Source organism: Tamandua tetradactyla, chromosome 12 (genome assembly GCF_023851605.1).
Source record: "Tamandua tetradactyla isolate mTamTet1 chromosome 12, mTamTet1.pri, whole genome shotgun sequence".
Lineage (NCBI taxonomy): Eukaryota > Metazoa > Chordata > Mammalia > Pilosa > Myrmecophagidae > Tamandua > Tamandua tetradactyla.
This window is the reverse complement of record NC_135338.1, coordinates 354,703-374,975: the sequence shown is the minus strand read 5'-3', so window position 1 is coordinate 374,975 and position 20,273 is coordinate 354,703. Positions and strand designations below refer to the sequence as shown.

General features: G+C 42.3%; 1 protein-coding gene across 9 annotated transcripts in view; it reads left to right on the top strand.

Annotated features, from left to right (window-relative positions):
• SYNE2 (spectrin repeat containing nuclear envelope protein 2) overlaps positions 1-20,273 on the top strand; it is a 384,031-nt gene that overhangs the window by 335,661 nt on the left and 28,097 nt on the right. For 8 of the 9 annotated variants that reach the window (XM_077122415.1, XM_077122416.1, XM_077122418.1 and 5 more), the window contains 4 exons: positions 5,912-6,067; positions 8,166-8,324; positions 9,121-9,287; positions 19,806-19,968. In XM_077122415.1, coding sequence (XP_076978530.1) covers positions 5,912-6,067; positions 8,166-8,324; positions 9,121-9,287; positions 19,806-19,968 — 645 coding nt within the window. The remainder of the gene's footprint in view (positions 1-5,911; positions 6,068-8,165; positions 8,325-9,120; positions 9,288-19,805; positions 19,969-20,273) is intronic. The other variant, XM_077122421.1, reaches the window with a different exon arrangement.

Genomic DNA, 20,273 nt, shown 5'->3' with positions numbered 1-20,273 from the left:
AAAAATAGAAGAGTTACTTTACATGTTTTTAAACTTTATATAAGCAGGATAAATATGTAAATATAATAATATATATATACATATAATACAACTCTTTCCCCTCATTGTGGCTGTGATTGAGTCATCACTGTTGATAAATGAGCTCATTCATTCTCAATGCTGTGTAGTATGCATTACATGAGTAAAAAAACAATTTATATAGCCTCTCTCCAGCAGTTACTTTGTATTGACGGATTTTTTTTTTTTAACTTTTGCTAGTCTGATAGGTGTGAGATGTATCCGTTTGTACTTTAGTTACTAATGCATAGAACATTTTTCCTTGTTTATTTGCCCATTCAGGTTTGGCCTTTTGTGAATTGATTATTCATATCCTTTACTAAGTTTTCTGTTGTGCCGTAGTCTTTTTCTTATCGATTTGAAAGAGCTTCTTATTTTTTCAAAATGCTATTCCTCTGTTGAGTCTATGTGTTGCAAATGTCTTCCATTCTACACTTGATCTTAACCTAAAGGCCAAGATGCAGTCCAATTTAGGACTTGTTTTTCTACTTATACTTAGTGTCTCTGGCTGAAAAAAAAAGATATTTTAAATTTAATGTAAGTGCATTTATCAATATTTTCCTTTATAGTTTGTGCCTTATGCTTTTCGTGCATGGGGGGGTGGATCGCCATACTAAAGTCATAGAGATACTCTCCTACATTTCCTTCTTGTCTTAGTTTGCCAGGGCTGCTATAACAAATACAACAGACTGGTTGGCTTAAAGAACAGGAATTTATTGTCTCACAGTTTTAGAGGCTGGAAGTTCAAAAACAAGATGACAGTGGGCCATGCTTTTTCTGAAGTTTGTAGTTTTCTGGTTGCCAGCAATTCATACATTTGTTCACTCTCTGCCTCTGGCATGTGATGTTCTACTTTGCTAGCTGCCAGCATGTGATATATGAGAAACAGAATGGCTTTTAAAAGGGGAAATTTATTAAGTTGAAAATTTACAGTTCTAAGGCCATGAGAATGTCCAAGTTAAAGCAAGTCTATAAAAACGTTCAACAAGAGGTTACCTTCACTCAAGACCAATGACGTTCAGAGTTTCTCTTTCAACTGGAAACGCACATGGCAAACATGGTGACATCTGCTAGCTTTCTCTCCAGGCTTCTTGTTTCATGAAGCTCCCCCCAGGGCTTTTCCTTCATCTCCAGAGGTCTCTGGCTGCATGGGCTCTTGTGGTCCTTGTGGCTCTGAAGCTTTTTCCAAAATGTTTCCTCTTGTAAAGGATTCCAGTAAGCTAATCAAGACCCACCTGGAATGGGTGGAGTCACATCTCCCTCTAATCAAAGGTCACACCCACTATTGGGTGCATCACGTCTCTGCAGAGATAATCTAATCAAGCTCCAATCCACAGTGCTGAATAGGGGTTAGAAGACACACTGCCTCCGCAAGATGAATCAGGATTAAAACATGGCTTTTCTAGGTAGCATAATCCTTTCAAAATAGCACACGTGACCATCTGTCTCCTCCTCATTTCTGCTCTGTTTTCAAATTTCCTCTGCTTATAAGGACTCTCATCAATGGGATTAAGACCCACCCCTATTCAGGTTAGCCTCATTTTAACAGGATCTTCAAAAATACTATTTACAGGTGAGTTCACATTCATAGGACCGGGTGCTAGAACTTGGATATATCTTTTGGGGGGATGTGATTCAATCCATTATACTTCTGAAAGTTTTCAAATTTTGATTTTTTATATTTACATTCCTGTTGAATGAGGAATTGATTTTTGTATTTGTTTTAAGGTAGAAACCCAATCTTTCTTTTATTCATATGGGTAGCCAATAGTCAAATATCATGTTTTAATAGAAGCATGACTTGTTTCTTGGTTCTCTGCTCTGTTCCAGTGTTCTGTTTCTCTGTCTCAGCACCGACATCAGTCTACCTTGAGCAGTGTGCTTTATTATAACAAATCTTCATTTCTGGTATGATGGGTTCCCACACCTTGTTCTCCTACATGCCATGGATGTCCTTGGGTCTCTCTGATCTTCTATGACTTTTAGAAGCATCTTGCCAAACCTTAATAGTCCTCATAAGAGTTTTAGTGGAATTGCATTGAATTTATAGATTAATTGGGGGAGAATTGTCATCTTTTTGACATCAAGTGCTTCTGTTCATGAATGTGGTGTAATTCTGCTTTCAGTCATGTTTAATGATTTTCAGTAATGTTTTATAATTGTCTTTATGCAGCCTTATATATCTGTTATTAGATTTATTTCTTGGTATGTCATTTGAAAGATAGTGAAAATATTGTCCTTTTTTCTCATTACATTTTCTAACTTTATTACTGGTCCCTATGAATGCAAGTGATTTTAGTATTGTTCTTAAATTCAACCATCTTGCTTAACTCTTAATTCTGATAATTTGTCTGTGTATTCTTTTGGCCATTTATGTAGACAGTCATCATATGTAAATAATGACAATATTTTTCTTCCTTTTAATTCTTACACTTTTTTTTTTCTGTTCATCCTACACTGGTCAATGATGTCCAGAACAGGGCTGACCAGAAGCACTGCTAGTCATTCTTTCTTGTGTTGTTCCTGATTTTAAAGAGAATGATTCTAACATTTTGCCATTCAGTACCATATTTGCTGGTGATGCATTAGTAGGTGTCCTTTATTAGGCTAAGGAGGCTCCATTTATCCCTAATTTTTAAAGCTTTTGCCATCTTTGTATCTTTAGGTTTAGGTCTCAACTCAGGTAACACATAGAATTTGGAGTCCCTCTCTCACTTGATACATAGTGTTTCCTTCCATAAAGTCTAGAATCCTATGCACAATACAAAATATAAATCTTTGGAGAGTCACTCTTTTCCCCCCCCGAGTATCCCACATTTCGATTTCCAGTGGGATCCTTTTAGCTTCCATAGCATTCACTTCAGTGGGAAGAATCTGGGAATGAGGGCAGAAACACTGAGGTCACTCAAGCCGTGAGCATATTCCAAAAAGGTTCCAAGTAACAGGAAGCCTGCCTGAGACACGATGTTTACTTTCTCTAATTCGTTCAGAGGAGATCTGCTACAACTTGACCAGTCTGAGTTTTAATTGCCTTGAAGATTGCATTCTCATTATCGCCAAGTCAGTGTATGGAGTAATTTCTTTAGTTGACTGAAGCTTTTCAAATTTTAATTCCCATTTTTCTTTTCCTTAAATTTATGCAGATAGGTATTAATGGTGCTTAGATTATTTTTCACAATGGTCATCTTTCTCTGATTATGTTTTGTGTTTCTGATAGAAAATTCAAAAGTATATAAACATCTTCCAAGATCTCACCATATAGAGGTAACCATATTTTTCCTGCAGATAATTCTTTATTACATAATTGAGCTCCCTTTTACTTATCATTATGTGCATTTTCTTATGTCATTAAACTTCTTTTAAACAACTTATTATTCCATGTGTATGCCATAATTTCTACTGTTGGATTTTTAGGTTGTTTCTAACATCATTATTATGAAAATTGCCACAGTGGACATGTGTTCATAAAATGTGTTGAAAAAGTGAGTCCTTGGAAATATTTGAACAATTTTATTTTTAAATAATTTTTGACTAAGTAATATGTCACACAGTTCAGAAGACAGAAGGAGTAAAAGGTATACATGAAAAATCTTCTCCCATCAGTTCCCCTCCATATCCAATCAAATACCAGTTTGTGTTGAATGTTTCCAAAGATATTCTATGCATATGTAGACCATTATTGATAATGCATTCATTTCATGGTTCTCTTTTTGTCTAAATGGTCATGTACAGAAATGAGACCTGACAAGTTCATTGGTCGTAGAGTTCACAGGCAAACGCTTAAATTCTAATCATGCTCTAGAAGAGACTCAGTCAAGGTTGAAGCAATGCACTGCTTTACGTCACCAGACACAAAAATTTAAGGTTTTCATCACATGTTCTATGAACTTTCCAGATATTTTTTACAATATAGACCATTTATCTCCTTAAATTAAGAAGGGAGAACTTGTCTGCCTGACTTGTTCTCTTTTGCAGTCAGTTTGGTAGCGTATCTAGGGTATTTTAATTTAGGCAGAGCATGATTTTTTATGTTTTTACAAATAATGATGGTCAGCTGTAATAAGCTTCCTCACTAGAGCTGTCTCTAGCTTTCTCTAGTGTTTGAATCCTTGCTTTTTTCTCTTTTAAAGCTGTTGATACATACTGCCAAGTTGCTTTCCTTCAATCATACATTTTCTCAGCAGACGTACAGGCACTGTGGTGAACATGGGTGACACTGTCACCGTCGCTGCCTAGTATTTCAAGTGATTCAAGAAATGTGCATTTGAAGAATAATTTGAAATCATCACACATATTAAACTTGGCCAAGAAATATATAAAACTCAACACTAAAATGTATATGGAGAACTAGTCATTACTTGGAGGGCACTATTTGGCAGTATATAAGAAGAATCACAAAAAATATTTACATTCAGGAGTTCTGCCCTGTGAATTATCCTTTCACTTGAAGAAGGAAAGCGAGCGTCCAAGCTGAGTTGATTGGAACCCTTCCAGCACACCCGCCCACTGGGCAGGCTTTGGAGCTGCACCTCTAACCCAGGGCTATAGCCAGTTTGGACTCCCTGGCACCTGTTGGGAAACTTCACATGAAGCCCAGTGGTTTTCTGGTTTCCTTGGGGTTTAATTTTGTGAGTGGTGTGCTTCAGCTTGTGAATTGCTCTCTTGTGAATAGCTCTATGGAGCTATTAAGTCTTCTGCCGTGGAATGTGCTTTCATCCATCTCATGTTTTGATAACGGTGTTATTTCTTAATCTCCATGCTACCTTTAGATTTAATTCTCCCTGCCATTTAATTGAACGTAAATTCTTATTAGCAAGTTATGAAATCATACCAATATAGTTTTTATATCTCTGAAAATCAGTCCGAATTAGCACATTTTATTGTTGCCACCTCTCAGGCCTGTTTCTGATGGGGAATATTCTTTCAGATTTTATTTGACAGATATGAGAGGCGATCCTTAAAACATGCCAAAAGATGAGGAACTGTAAGCATAATAAAAATCTGTAGGACTCTGAGTATTTTGACTGTTTCCTTTTACATATCCCGTTGTGAAAGTAAATTTCTAAGTCTTAGAATTCAGAAAGTTCTAATTTGACAAATACTTCATTATAAAATGTAAACATTTCCATAGCCAGAGAAAGTTTTCTGCTAACTGATCTCTGCCGATTACTAGGGAACAATTTATTTTTCCTTCTACTGTACTCAGTCTTTTCAAAAGTTAACCAGAAATAAATCATTCCCTTTGAATGGGAGCTAGCTGTTCTTATTATATGATTGCCACAGGGGCAGTAATGTGTTTTGTAGGAGTTTTAAGAAATGGGAAATCACATTTTATACAGCATTTCTCTAATACAGTTTCAGAGTTAAAAACACACAAATGGGTGGTGTGATGGTGGCTCAGTGGCAGGATTCTCTCCTGTCATGCCGGAGACCTGGGTTCGATTCCCGGTGTTTGCCCATGACACACACACACACACACACACAATGTGTATGCTTAAGACGGTTACTAGACTCCAAAAGTACTTTATATATATAAAAGTACTCTACATACAACTATAGTCCTACATGACTTTAAAATTGAAGCAGTTCTATAAAAATCTGAGCTACCTGAGGAAATGAAAAACAACGGTAGAAAGAGAGTTTTCCTTCCAGGAAAAGGTGGTGAAGGACTGGCCAGCCACAGCAGCAGGAGCTCGGCAGGCGCTCGCCGGGCCTGTTTCTCATTCGGAGGGTTCCTCCCCCTTTCCTGGCCTCCCCTCCCCCAGGGTCTAATCAAAGGATTAGCCAACAGGTTTGGAAACAACGGGAGCCTGAGTTGAAGGCTTCCCCCCCATCCCCTTGTGTTTAAATACAGGAACTAGAGGCGTCTTTGGCTAACTGGACTCAGAACTTGAAAGAAGTTCGCAGAATGAAGGCAGACTTAGCCCGGCACATCCTCGTGGAAGACGGGATGGTTTTGAAGGAGCAGATTGAGCATTTGCACCAACAATGGGAGGATCTCTGCCTAAGGGTAAGTCAGCTAACTGCACGGCACGGCTGTGTTGGAGTTGATTGAACTGTCTCCGAAGGCCAGACAAAGTAGAAAGGAGCTTAATTCCATTGAACTGGAGACCCTTTTCAGCTGGAGTCTCGGCCGGCCGCTGTTCCTTTAGAAGGCAGCGACAGGGTTTAACAGATTTGACCCTTTGTTTCTCCAGCACTAAATGCAAGAACTTTGCACACTGTTGAGCTTTTTTAAAAATCATCTTATGTGGGGAAAGACTGCAGTGTTGAGAAGACGTGTGTGCAGATGGCGAGTGCTAATCGGTGTATTAGAATCAAGGAAGAAGGTAGAAGTTCTTGTTTCATTTGACCTCACTGCAGTATCTCTCCTGGGCCCAGCAAACAGCCTAAGGCACTTAGTGCCAGCCACGGGGGCTCTTTCTGTGAAAACTGTGTGTGCATGTGCAATCCGAAGTTTATACTCAAGTAGTGCGTTTTTAAAGCCCTCTGAAAGAAATAATGAAAAGTTACCCCTAATATCTCAGCAGATCACACTTATTAAGAAATGGGATTGTGGTTAGAGCATTACTTGTTTGTGGCAGGATCAGGATGGAAATAAAGGGTTTGGATACTCTTAAAGAAGTTTTTTAAGGAACATTTGATTCTCAGAAAAATGAAGTCCTTAATCTCATTTCTGCAAATGAAGAAGAGATGATATTTTAAAGTTAAAATGCAGACGCTTTGGAATGCATTGCGGTAAAGTGAAAACATCAAAAACATGACATTTTCCCCTTCTTGAGTTTAGTGTTTCACAGGCACAATGTGCCCTAATTTTAAATATTCCTTTAGAATTTTTTTTCAAATTTTATAATAAAAGAAATGTTTAGACTACAGGAAAGGTATCCTGAAACTTAAAAGTAAAAGTAGAGACGGGGCCCAGATGTTGCTAATTGTTAACCCTTGTGAAACCAATCAGAACGAGGCTGTGCAAAATACCAGGGTTTTATAAAGCTGAGAAATATAGATGCCCTGAGAAAATGGAAATACAAAGCTTGTTTTTTAGGGATAGTTTTTCAAGCCTTTTTAATTCATTTGCCCAGATGAGATGCATAAACATTAGGTGTTTTTGCCTAACCCTGCATGGGGGGGGGGGGGGGGTTGTTTTTTAGCATAACAGGAAAACCTCAAGGACTTCATTCAACCTTGGTTTCCCTGCCTGTAAAGTGGGGAGTTAAATTTTACCAGAGAAACTCGCAGCTACCTCTTCTAACTCTAAGAATCTAAAGATTTTTAAGGCCTGGAAATACTTTTGTACTTTTGTACAGTTTGTACAAACTGATTTGCAGTCTTTAAATTTATATTTATTTACGTCATAAATTTGAACTCTGAAAGGGGAAGCATGCTTTGCTGATATCAGCTTGCGGTTGCTTATGCATAATGGAACAGTGTATTTTGGGGCCAGCCTGCTTGCTGCAGACCAGTAGCATTTCCATAGTGTCCATCCAAAACCATAATGTATAATGAGAAGGTAGATTAAATGAGTGATGTGCATCGTTTTTGCTTTATTTTGCTTTGTTTTTGAGGTATAACTCCAGAACATTTAAGTGACTTTGATATTTCCTCATCCATGTGCATTGCAAAATTTGATTTATATTGTAATCTGGATTATAACGTAAATTTAACTGGTAGGGCATTTAAAGAAAGGAAAAGGGTGTGATTCATAAAGTTATAAATTAGCATGTAGGAAGCAGTCAAATGCATATGCAAAGAACTGCAAACCGAAAGAATTTGGGTGATGATTAATATAGAATATTCATCTAACCTTTCCTGCTTTCTAATTTTCAGTATAACCTGATAGGAATGTATTAGGCAAAACGGAATCCTTTCCATCAGTTGCCCATCATTCACAATCTTTACTTTGTTGCTTTTTATGACATTTATCAGAGGTATAAGAAACTTCTGTTGCTGTCAGTCCCTAGGTGTTTGGGGCTAAGACAGGAAGATGCACAACTATCGGGATACTGATGAAAATAAATGGAATTCATATTCCTTTTGATGCAGGGAAGGGAGAGGAAATGCTTTTCTTCCTGGCTACACTCAGCTGCCAAATGTGTTTTCGTTCACAGGTGGCTACACGCAAACAGGAGATTGAAGACAGACTCAATTCATGGGTTGTGTTCAATGAAAAAAATAAAGAGCTGTGTGCATGGCTGGTGCAGATGGAGAACAAAGTTCTACAGACAGCAGACCTTAGTATTGAGGAAATGATTGAAAAGCTACAGAAGGTAAGCAGGGCTGCCTGCCTGGGTGCCGTTGTGAATACCAGGATGGTTTCTGCTCCTTACCGCCCACCAGCCTCAAAGTGCTGTAGTTTTACAGATGTGTTTCTAGAATACTTAAATATTTAAAGGGACTTTCTCATTTTTAATACCTCTCAAAGAAAAGTTGGTAAGTGAGGATGCCAGAGAGGTGGGACGTGTGATTCATTCTAGGAAGTATAAGTGTTGGGTACCAAAGAGAGTTGCTTGCTTTGGGTTGGGACGTCTGACCAGGAATGGGGGCTTGATCTCCTTAAGCGTCAGTTCCTGCCCAGAGCGAGTTCTGCTTCCTCTCTTGTCATTGTTAAGGAGCTTTCCTTGCCACAGGAGAGGGGCCCAGCAGCAGTGGAGCCCATAATTCTGAAGTAGTCACTGAGCCCCACAAGGAAGCGTGGAAGGAGCGTTCTTGCTGCTGTCACCCAAAGTGCCACATTGTCAATCCCCAGGAATGTTCCTTACGGATACTAAGTATATAGTTATGCTCCATCTGTTACTTGATTGTCCTCAGCTCCCAGGAGGTTAGATTAGAAGAAATTTGTGAAGGGAAGCCAGGGTATTAAAGTAAGAAAGTAACCACTGCCTTGTGTATCGCACATTGTGCAGTGGGTGGTATTTGACTTTGAAGCTTCTCGCTGAAGAGTTGGGGTGACAGGAAGGTGAGAATTTTTTTTTTTCATTTCATCAAGCAGCTAACTGTTTGTGGCTGGGGAAGACATGAATTGTCAGTGGTTGCTCAGGTTTCGTGTTTTGGTGCCTTTGCCAGGACTGCATGGAAGAAATAAACTCATTTAGTGAAAACAAGTTACAGTTAAAGCAAATGGGCGACCAGTTGATCGAGGCCAGCAGGAAGACAAGAGCGTCTGAGATCGACGACAAGCTCAACAAAATTAATGACCGCTGGCAGCATCTGTTCGATGTCATCGGATCAAGGTAAGAAATGGCTTAAAAATGATTCTTACTCCTTCCTGGAAGGTACAGTGGTTGTGTCCCAGATCAGGTAAACTGAGCCTAACCTTTCTCTAAGGGAATCCAGCTGTTTTGTAACCTTATAGATAAAGGTAACTTTTGACAAAATTGAGCAGAAATTCTTACTACATTATAGGGAGCCTGTCTTTTAACATTTCAGTATCATCCCACTTTTCTTGTTTGTTTGTTTAATTTTAAATGAGTTTTAATTTGCAAAGAGGCATTGTGGGGGAGCTGTTATTTAGAAAGTCTAACTCCGCTTTAGGATTTGCCTGTCCCCCCGATGAAATCAGGCTCCTGGGTTCCTGCCTGTGTGTGGCAGATGCAGGTAGGTTAGGACACAGGACTGACTTGTCTGGGTGCCTCTGAAGCGACCCCTCCTCAGGGGCTTGGGGCCCTGGAGGCAGGGTTTCCAGGGAAGTATGTGTGTGCTCGCATGCCAGCTCCCCGGTGGGGCTAGCAGGTTTATTGTCCTATATGGTGTGGACTTAGGAAGCCCATCTGGCTACAAATCAAAGCTATATTCTCCAGTGCAGTCTTCAAAAAATAAAGCTGATACTTTTATCTCCCCTCCCAAAGTAAAGATGGTAATGAAAATGCTCGTCTTCTATCTTCAAATTCTCTCTCCAAAACAAACCCCAACCAAAGTGATTTTCAGTTGCAATGTGACAAAGAAGAGTCCCTCAGCTTTTGGAACCACTCATGCAGCATTTGTGTCACCCTCTGGCTGACCAAGAGCTTTATGTAACAGTGTGCTCAGCTGTTTTGAAAACACACGTGTGAAGGTGGAATATATAGAAGTGGCTGTAAACGGTGAATGAAGAATGGAGGGTAATGAAAATAAGATATTCTTTATAATGTCGGCATTTCCTTTACCTCGTTTATTGGATTCCATAAGTAAACCTGATTCAGTCAGCAAAGGCGCAGGACTGAGTGCCATGAGCATTGAAGGCAGGAAGGAAGGTGAGTTAATGGAGCAGACTCTGAGCAGCTGTAAAGCCAAGTGGCCTGAGAGCTCAGATCACACCTTCCTGGGCTGCGGGTATGAGGATTAGCAAGAACTGAATGGAAGGATGGCATTTCTGGATGGTCCTGAGTAGAGGGCTGGGATTCCTGGCACTTATTGGTGGCTGAAGGTGAGAGACACAAATTTAAGCAAAAAGTCACAGCATGTGGAAGCCAGCATTTATTGAGTGGTTATCATTGTTTTTCCTAAGGAGATTCTAAGACGAAGTAGCCTGTTTGTTGAAAGGAAGAGAATTCCTGTATTTGTGTCGAGTAGTGAGCAGTCTTTCCTTCTTGAGGCCAGTGCCTTTGACTCCCTTATTCCCAGGATTCAGCAGAGTGCCTCAGATGTTTGTTGAAATGAACGAACCTGCCACGCACAGAACAAGGTCGTTCCTACTGGGTGCATTGTATCTGGTACGTCCTGGTCGCCACTGGGTTTGCATCCTGTTGTCCGCACGGGCACCTGGCACGACCTGAGGATATGATGATGTTGCCCCTGTTTATGCCTCTTTCAGGGCCCAGATCTAGATTGTGCTGCTTGAAAACTACGACAGCTCATTCTTCATCACGCTCTGGTTATGTCACCTGGGAATTTAACAGGCCGTTGGCTCTCTTCTGTGCCTCTCTGGCTGCCTGTCTTCAGTCAGTTCCTTGGTGGGGAAAACTACACAGGTTAAATTTCACTGATCTTCTTGGAAGGAGCAATTGACAAAATGAGGAACTGAAGTAGTAGCAAATATATTGACCTCTGGCTTCGTTCTTAACAGTGTACTTTGTATGCATGATTTCACTTAATCCTCATCCTAGTGCTGAAAGGCAGATACCATTATCCCATTTTACAGACAAAAATACTGAGGCCCTGAAGTTAAATAACTTATAAAACCAGCACAGGATGCAACCCAGATTTCAACTCGGGCAACTGTCTCACTTCCCTGCTTGTTCGTTACGTTGAAATGAGTAGAACTGTAGTGAAAGCACAATCCATTCAAAACTGAGGATTTTGGAGAGAATAACTTCTCTCACCTTAAAGCAACAGCCAGTCTGAAACAGTCCGTCAGGAATCTAGGGGCTCTTAGTTGAATATCCCCTTCAGGTGAGTCAGTGGTTGAGTCCACATGCTTGGACCTGACGAATCAGCCACCCGCAGAATCAGCTCCTCACCTGCTCCCTTAGATTGCTCTCACCCCTGGCATGGTACAGAGGCATTGCCACTGGGGAAGGAGGAGAAGGGAGTGCAGGCTACAGAGTTTAGATTTGTGTGATGTCACCAAGAACCTGCAGCTGTGCAGAAAGCTAATCTCATGTGCCCACAGAATTCTGGACACTGTAAAACCTTTTCCTTCCTACTTACTGTGTTCCACTTCTTCACTCCAGTAGACAGCGCTTGTTAAAGATAAGTAAGATTTGAAGGGAGACTCTACACAGGCACCTGGCTGCATGATTCCTAGAGTTCAACTCCAAACTTTTAATTTCAAATTTTGGTATCCGAAGACTAAGGCTGCTGAAAGTCCAAGACTGCAGTGAACTTGGTCTGATTCACTGAGAAAAAATGTTTCTGTTGGGTGGAGGAGAAAGGGGCTTAGACCAAAACCACTGTCTATTCTCTACTTGTAAAGTGTTCTTCAGCTTCAATAAAAACTTCAAAGCAAAGCACTCTAACATAGCCCCATCAAAGAGAGAAAGAAAGCCTTAAGTCAGTCTTAATGTAAGATGACATAGGCCCAGTGTTGACATTAAAATTCACATAACTGGCTCTCCATCAGAGATAAACTGAGTTGCTGAAAGCCCCCTCAGCAGCTCTCCTGAGCCCTTGGGCAGTTTATTACATTTGTGACCTCTAAAATTCTCATAAAACTTGCTATTAATTTTATCAGCAGAAAGGTTATTTAAAACATCAGATATTTTCTTTTGGTGAATGGTACAATTATCTAGAATGCAATCTGATTTGATGGCAAGAAATACTCATCTTATACTGCCAAGCTTATTTGACCAATGAATGAAGAGTAAACCATTTTTTAAAAACTGTTGCTGTTAGTCCCTCCTCTATCCCGTGTTGTCTTAGATAATATCTTTGAAAAGAGACCCAGCAAAACCTGAATGCCAGCGAGGCAACTAAATCGCAAAAGTTGCTTTTCAGAACTGCCAATATATGCGATCCTCTGTTTTGGAGAAAGCCAAGTTACCCATTAAAGACAGGTTAGGTACAGGATGTTGAATGATGGACAAAAAGATGCAAAGTTAACCTGCTTTAGCCGGCACAGCCCAAAACTCAAAAAAGAGGGTCCTTTGCTGTCACACCCTCAGTGAAGCTAGCGCTGAGGGGTAGGCCTGCCGTACCATCTCGTCTATGACCACTCTTGATTTTAAAAACCTGGAAGCTGAACACTGTAGAAATTCATCTACTTTTGTTTTCTAGCAGCCTCTCTTTCCTGCCCCCTCTCTACAGCCCTGTTTTTAATCAGAACCTCTGCTGGGTTCTAGGAAGTGGAAGCTGTGTGGCTGCAGCTAGGGCCGGTCCTTGGTGTCAAAGGAGAGGGGAAAGGGGCTCTTGAGAAGTGTTTCTCTAGCAACACTTGCAGATGGTCTGATCCAATGCACAGTGCTTCGAGCAGAGGAGACGGCTAAGTAGAGAGGCATTCCCAGGAGGTTTACTTCCGCTTATCTCTTGGTGTTGTCATTGGTGATTTTAATTCTCTTTTTGATTAACTGTGTTTTCTAAACATTCATTGTAGAAAAAAAGAACATGGGGGCATTTCTTTTTCTTTAAAAACAATATCTTGAATGCTACTCTTTTATTTCTCTTTAGTAGTACCGTCATTAACAGAATTGCCACCTTAATCCAGTGTTACAAAGGAGGGACTTACTCAGATCACCATATGGCCCCAAAGACAGAGGCCAAAATAAAAAGACCACCTACTTTATAAAAGTAGCAATTAGGATGTTTTCATTTAAACTCAGCAGTTACTACCATAGCAACTGGGTGAAAATTGTTTTTCCATCCCCTGCAGAATAGGCAGGGAGATGTGTGACTTTTTAAGCTGATAAAGTTTTTCATTGCTCTCCTTTTATCTGTAATTTCTCAAGGTTGTTTGAGAAGACCAAACAATGCTGCTAGGCACCAAGTTGACTTGCTCTGTTCTTAGCAGGTTGTCTGACCCAGTGGGCCTGGAAGGACTTAGGGGTTTTAGCAGAGAGCATGCCAGATGTAGGTCTGCTTCTCCCCCACCCCCCTTCATTTTCCTCCCCATCAGCATGATCTTTCCATCTCTGGAAGAGGTGGCTGCTGCTGCTGCTGGAACCCACTGAAATGCCTTCCTTGAAGCTCAGGGAGCTCTTCCAAGGGGAGAGCAGCCATCAAGGGTTAACAGGCAGGCAGGTCCAGATGCTGAGCCTCAGAGGTGCATATTTAGCTGGTGGCAGGAACAACCAAGCACAGAGACATGTGTTGATCAGATGCTACCTTTTGGGATAACTGTTTCTAAATCTGAGCTCCTAAATTTCACTGCTCTATAAAAGTGTTTGCTCTGTTTCAAGGTGGGGATGTAATAATGACTAAATATTGGGCTTTGAAGATCCATTAGAAATTATTGAGAGTGTTGAGTCTCAAAATAAGTCTGGAGTAAGCCTAAAAGGGGCTGGTCACAAACGGGGCAGTACTCTCTGATAAGCAGCACTCAAGGTCACACAAGGGAAGCCCAAGGTTAGGGAAAAGGAGGAATTTCCAGATATTAACGTGATGGTAAACCCTAGGAAGAGTTAGCAAGGGCAATTACAAAACTCTTTCCTTTTCACTTGCCATGCCAGAGACCCAGGTTCGATTTCTGGTACCTGCCCATGCCAAAAAAAAAAAAAGAAAAAAGGATTCTTTCCTGTGTCAAGTTCTTGAACCCCAGTTGTACTGGGAGATAGAGTTTTCTGCTGCAAGCAGAGGAATCAACTAAATGAACTCTCTGCTCTTCTAAGTCAGGATACACGGGACTATAAAGGCAAGGCAGAAAACCTTCATGGGGGAGTTTATCCTGTAGGAGGGAGGAAGGCATACCCTATCAGACCCAAGGATTTCTGCTTTCCCTGCTTCTGTTAAACCTGCAGCAGAGAAATTTCATTTGAGGAGAACAGAATTCCTCTTTTCCATGCCCCAAATCTAAATTTTTCTTCCCTCGGTGTACAGAGCCTCATAAATAACCCACAGCCAAGATAACACTGAGGCTTTCTTCGCAATCCTGTAGCGTCAGAACAAAGACTGCGTATGCGAGTGAGGAAATAGCTCCAGATATTTGTTTATTGGAAGGCAGAAAACGGAGATCAGAAAAAAAACTGCCGTTAGCAGAGCAGAACCCTCTTTCCTCCCTGCTGGGCTTGGCTTGTGTTGCTGCGTGAGCTGGTGTCTGCGAGGGAGGCTGGCGCCGAGGCTGCCCCTGCGGAAGATGCTTTACCAGTCATGAAGAGGGCGTGCTCGGGAGGGGGGGCGCTTGCCTCTGCCCTGGGAGGTGGACGTGCAGCTGGGAGCTTGGAGCTCTCGCCTGAACAGAAGGAATGATTTTTCCCCAGCAACAGTAAGTGCCATCTTAGCCATCCGCTCTGCACACGGTCGGGCGTCCGCTGATGGCACGCCTCCCTCGCGCTGTCATTGTGGTTACAGTAGAAAGTACTGATGAGATGGTTTGCGGTGGAGGACGTGTGCTCGGCCCTCGGGGGGATGGGTGCTCTCCCGGTGTCAGCGTGTGTGAGGGAGCTGCAGTCTGCGTTTGACAAGCAGAGGGGAGAGGTGATCATGCTGCATGCAAGATGGAAGTCCTCTGGTGACATAAAGGCTTCAAAGAGGTGATTAGCTTCAGTCAGTGTATTGTAAACCCCTGCCCCGCCCCCCCTTCCCCTCAAAATCAGGGCTTTGAGATCTTGGAGTAATTGATTATCTTAATATAAAGATGTTTAGTCATTTCACAAGATGGTGCAGAATTTTTAGCATTTTTAGCAGCTGACAGCTGCCCACAGGTTTACGCAGGATTCAAGCACAGATTCAGATACTTTGGCCATCTCAGTTTTCCTCAGTCTTGTTTGTTGTACTGTCCACATTTGGCATGAATATGTTTTAAGTTATGCTGATCTAAGGCTTTTGTAATTTAATTACAGGCCCTTTAGCAGGTAGAGAGTAAGTCTGGAAAGCCATTTATTCCATGCTCGTGAATTTGATGTTTTCAAAGCTTCCATCACACGTGTAAGGTTTGTGTCTGGTAGAGAATGAGACTAACCCTGTCTTGATTGTGTTTGTTTTGGAGAAGGCGCAGGGTCTGTTAAGTGTTGTATTCTGATCTGTCACTAAAGGTAGAAGAAAAACTTTATTCACCTTGATTCTTTTCTACATTTTTACCTATAATCCCTGCAAAAGAACTCTTCTGATTTGTAGCTACTCTTAAGCATAATTCTTATGTTGTTTGGTTTCATAGGAAAACGTTTTAGTTTTGTTCAGGTCTTCCATTATCTTTCCTTGTGACCCACAAGGGAAAAATAAAAAGGAAGGTACACAGATGAAAAACTTCCCCCTTTGCACCTGAAAATGTTATTTCAATCCTCAGAACTGGAATTCAGCTCAGGAAATCGCACTTATTTCTTCTGGAGAAGTATAATTTGTAGAGAGATATGTAAGAAGTTCCAGTTGCGATCACCTGCATCAAAAGCGCATGCTGGGTGCAGAGCTGCTGAGCCCCTGAGCCACATACAAACTGCCCAGGTGGTCGGTGCCGAGCAGTGTGGTGGTTCTTTGCCTGGGCCAATCATGTGGTTTCTGAAAAGGTTTCGTTGTTTCCTGATATCAACTGGAGATTTGAATTGTTCCGAGAGCAGTATAAACAGGGCCTGACATGGAGCGCGGTTGCCTGCATTGACAAATGGCACACGTGTCCTGACCCGGGAAACAGGATAATTAGATCCCTGTGTCTGCACAGAACAGAACGAGACAAACTCAGCAACAAACCCTGTGGATTTTTAGAATAAGTTGTAACATGATTATCTGAGGACCATCTGTATCCCCTGCTATTTGGGGTGTTGGGTCACCGGTCAGAAGTGGGAGCACAGAGACATAAAATCCTGGCTGGATGCGTGTTTTGTAGCTTCAGACCTTCTTTTCTGTCCCTCCTTCTTTCCCTCCTCTTTAATTTGTCCTGAGTACGCTGGCGGTTTTTGTTTGCTTGTTTGTTTAGGTGGTTTGTAGGGTTTTTCCTGGTCTTATCAACATTGCCGTAGATATTTTCTTTTCTCTCCTGTGGGTTTTAAGATTTAGACATTTCAATTAAAATAAAATTTTTCATTGCCTAGAAAAATTTTACAGATGTATAGATAACTTTTACATCTTAATTAAACTCTACCACCAGCCTGAGACGTAAATAGATAGTTCCACCTATTACAGATGGGGAGAGTGAGGCTCAGGGCTTCACTTGCCCAAGATGGCACCAAACTTTGGAGAGTGTGTGGGTCTGATCTGTGGCAAGATAGCTCCAAGCTAATCTAGACCCTTACGTCTTTTCTTTAAAGTATAACGAGAGCAGCTCTTTTGTGAAAAAGAGAAATTGGACTCCCTCAGAAGGTATGCGTGGACAGCATTTATTCATTCAACAAATATTTATTGAGCACCTGCTGTATGCACTGGCGGCATCTAAATTAGACCATGAGTTCTTTGGGAATAAGATCTTTATCCAGTTATCTTCGAATCCCAAGGGTCAGCACAGGACCCAGGGCAGACCAAGTGCTTCAGTGGTTATCTAGACGTCAGACCCTGTTCTCTGACAGCAGCGAAAATCATACTTTACCCCCGTTTGGGCATATTGTGTACAGGTTTCACTGAGCGACTGCAAAGGGATGCTTAAGAATCCTGTCACTGCTGCTAAGTGGCAATGGGCAAGTTATTTATTCCGTGTGCCTCGGTTTCCACGTCTCCCCACCTGCAGGAGGCTCTGCTGGCCTGGCTTCTTCTCTAGGCAGTAGGACAGCCCCTTGCAGACTGCAGGGAAGAGTCCAGGTGCCACGGCACCTGGAGCTCAGGTGGCCTGGCATTGGGGTAGGAAGGGTGTACCTCTCAAACCACAGGAACAAAGGAGGGGTCTCGGTTACAGCTGCACTCAGGCCTGGCCCTGGATTCTGTTTCTTCCTCTTTAATAATAAATCATCTTGGGGCTTTGAAGGGAGCTCGGCTACACATCTTTGCAGTAAGAATGTCATTTGAAAAGCCCCCGCCTTGACCATCTCATGACCAAAGTTACTGAGCACTTACCTGTAGAAGGCCTTGGGCCAAATGCTTTTCACACACGGGGGTCCCCCTCAGCGCTCTCTCCAAGCAAGAGAAAGTACCACTGTTAACACCATTTTACAGGTGAGATTCAACAGAGCCAGGATTCAAACTTAGGTCCAGGAGTCCAAACCCAGTCTGTGCTCATCACCACCAGACTACACGTTTCCTTTCCAAACCTGCCTCCATCAGAGGACTGTTGAGATTGAAATAAACCTGAGCTCATATTATGAAAGAACTTTGTGAGGTCCAATGCCATGTAAATAAGGTGTTGTCACAGCGTCACGCAGTCCCAGACTGCAGGAACAGGAGTTTAGGATCACTGAACATTCACTGCATGCCAAAGGCTTTACGTGCATCTGATCTCATTTTCATAGCCACCTGCAAGGTAGATAATTTTACGAATAACAAGGAAACTGGGGGTCAGGAAGGTTAAGTACCTTGCAGAGATGTAGAACTCGTGGATGGTGGAATGGGACCGAGATCCAGTTTGCTTGCTTCCATAGTTCCGCCCTTAACCTCTCCTGTAGACTAGTTCCTCCCTGAAGCTTTAGACAGGATCTACTAGGGATGAAGGGACCAAGATGAAAGGATTTTTCCTAAATCATAAAACTAGCATGTGGTGGAGTTGGAACTAGAAGACAGTCTCCTGGTTGATTGAGTCAAGTGTAGGACACAAAAAAAGAAGCTTTGTGTTCTATTGAAATAATAGCCTGGGTTTGAAGAACTTAAACAAATGCATTTATTCAACAAATACTTGTCAGCATCTCCTGTGCACCGGGCAGAAGATCAAGCCCAGTGCAGCCTGGCCCAGCCCCTGTCCTGACGGGGCGCACAGCCTCCGAGGGGTGCAGGCAGCAGCGAGGGGTTCTGGCTCATCTCGGTGAGCAGGCGGAGAGAAAGAGGTGCCGAGTGCAATGTTAGAGACAGACTGCTGAATACTTGAAGAACCAAAAAGTTCAGGCGCTTCAGGTGAATGTAAGGGTAGGTGAAGACTGGTGAAAGGCTTTGCGCATAGATCAGATTTGCCTTCTACAATGAACACTTTGGCCACAGACTCAAAGGTGGATGGGAGGACAAAGAAGGGAGCTGCTCACAGGCAGTCCAGGAGATGATGGTGGCGTGGAGTGCACCGCATTCCAGGTGAGCTAGGGTCTTTGCCTCTTTTATCTTCCTCCTGCTGCTGTGGGGTGCAGTCCCATTAGCACTTCTAACATAAATATTGGTAACTGGGAACTTCCAGTTGTAGCCATTATTTCAGGATCAGCTAAACATCCCACAGCTCAGCAGAACAAATCCTCACTCTCTTGACTAAAGGACTTTCATGAAAGCATTTTTATTGAAGACTTTTATTTCAGTATCTGTATTTTACAGATCCACTGTTTCCTCCCCGTAGCTGCATCATTTCCCCTTGGCACTATGCTGGTGTGCCATGAGCACACCAAGAAGCTGATGCCGCACATGTCATTTCAATACGCTCTGTGCCAAGTCGGGCTGGGTGGGAACTAAGAAGGGTGGGTGAGGTAGGAGGCAGTCAGAACTGTGCTTTGGTGCAGTAATCTTTGCTCTTTGCCCCCACCTCACTCCACCTTCGGTTGACACAGATGCCCCAGAAGTACCCCCATGGGCTGGTTCTCTGTGTCTGGTACCCTTGCCCACCTCCGACTCAACATTGAGCAAGTTCTGTGCTTGTTCAAAAAGGAGGGTCCGTGAGAGGCTATTCATGGGCCAGATGCCACCAACTGAACCACGCATGCAACATCATTAACCCTTCAGGGAAGTCCGCCGGCTGCTGCAACCTCAGACATACCCAAGGCAGAAACTGGGCCAAAGTCAAGAGTGTGTATTTTAATTTAGAGAGAAAGAAATGACATCTGTTCTCACCTCTGGAGCTCCAGAAAGATGCATGGGGTCTCAGGGGATTCTTATCTGGGAATGCAAGGGCTTCTGTAGTTGCATGGGTGGATTAACTCTCAGTCTGTTTTGAAAATCAGCTGGAGCTACAGTTTTGCAAAATGTCAGTATTTCATGAGCACTCTTATCTGGTGAGATGAGAGTTGTTCCCACCGTAGTATCAACCCTCAGTTCCAGGTTCCGTTCCACCCTCCCACTTCCGTAACGGCACAGTCTTCTCACCACTAAATATTGGGCTTTTGTTTTCCGCCTCTTTTTTTTCCTGCAAATATGTTTAGGGTGAAGAAGCTGAAGGAGACCTTTGCTTTTATTCAGCAGTTAGACAAAAACATGAGCAACCTCCGCACCTGGTTGGCTCGAATTGAGTCTGAGCTTTCTAAGCCGGTTGTTTATGACGTCTGTGATGATCAAGAAATCCAGAAGAGGCTTGCCGAACAGCAGGTGGGGAAATCAGAACGAGCTGTTGTGAGCGTAGAGGTATCTGTGATATCTGCTGACTCAAACTTGCCCCACTGGCTCTGTGCTTTAGAGTGCTCACATGTCATAAGATTGGTTTGGTTTTTTAACACAGAGAAAACTGACCACCTGACTATGCCTGTATGTGTGAGGCATCCATCTCTTGAGGGGTCCCCCTGCCCTCCATCCCCATTCACATGGCTCTCTGTGAAATACTCTGAATAATGCTTAAGATGCAGACCTCAATCTTGGTGGTAAATAAGATTTTTAATTTTTTTTTAAACTTTGGT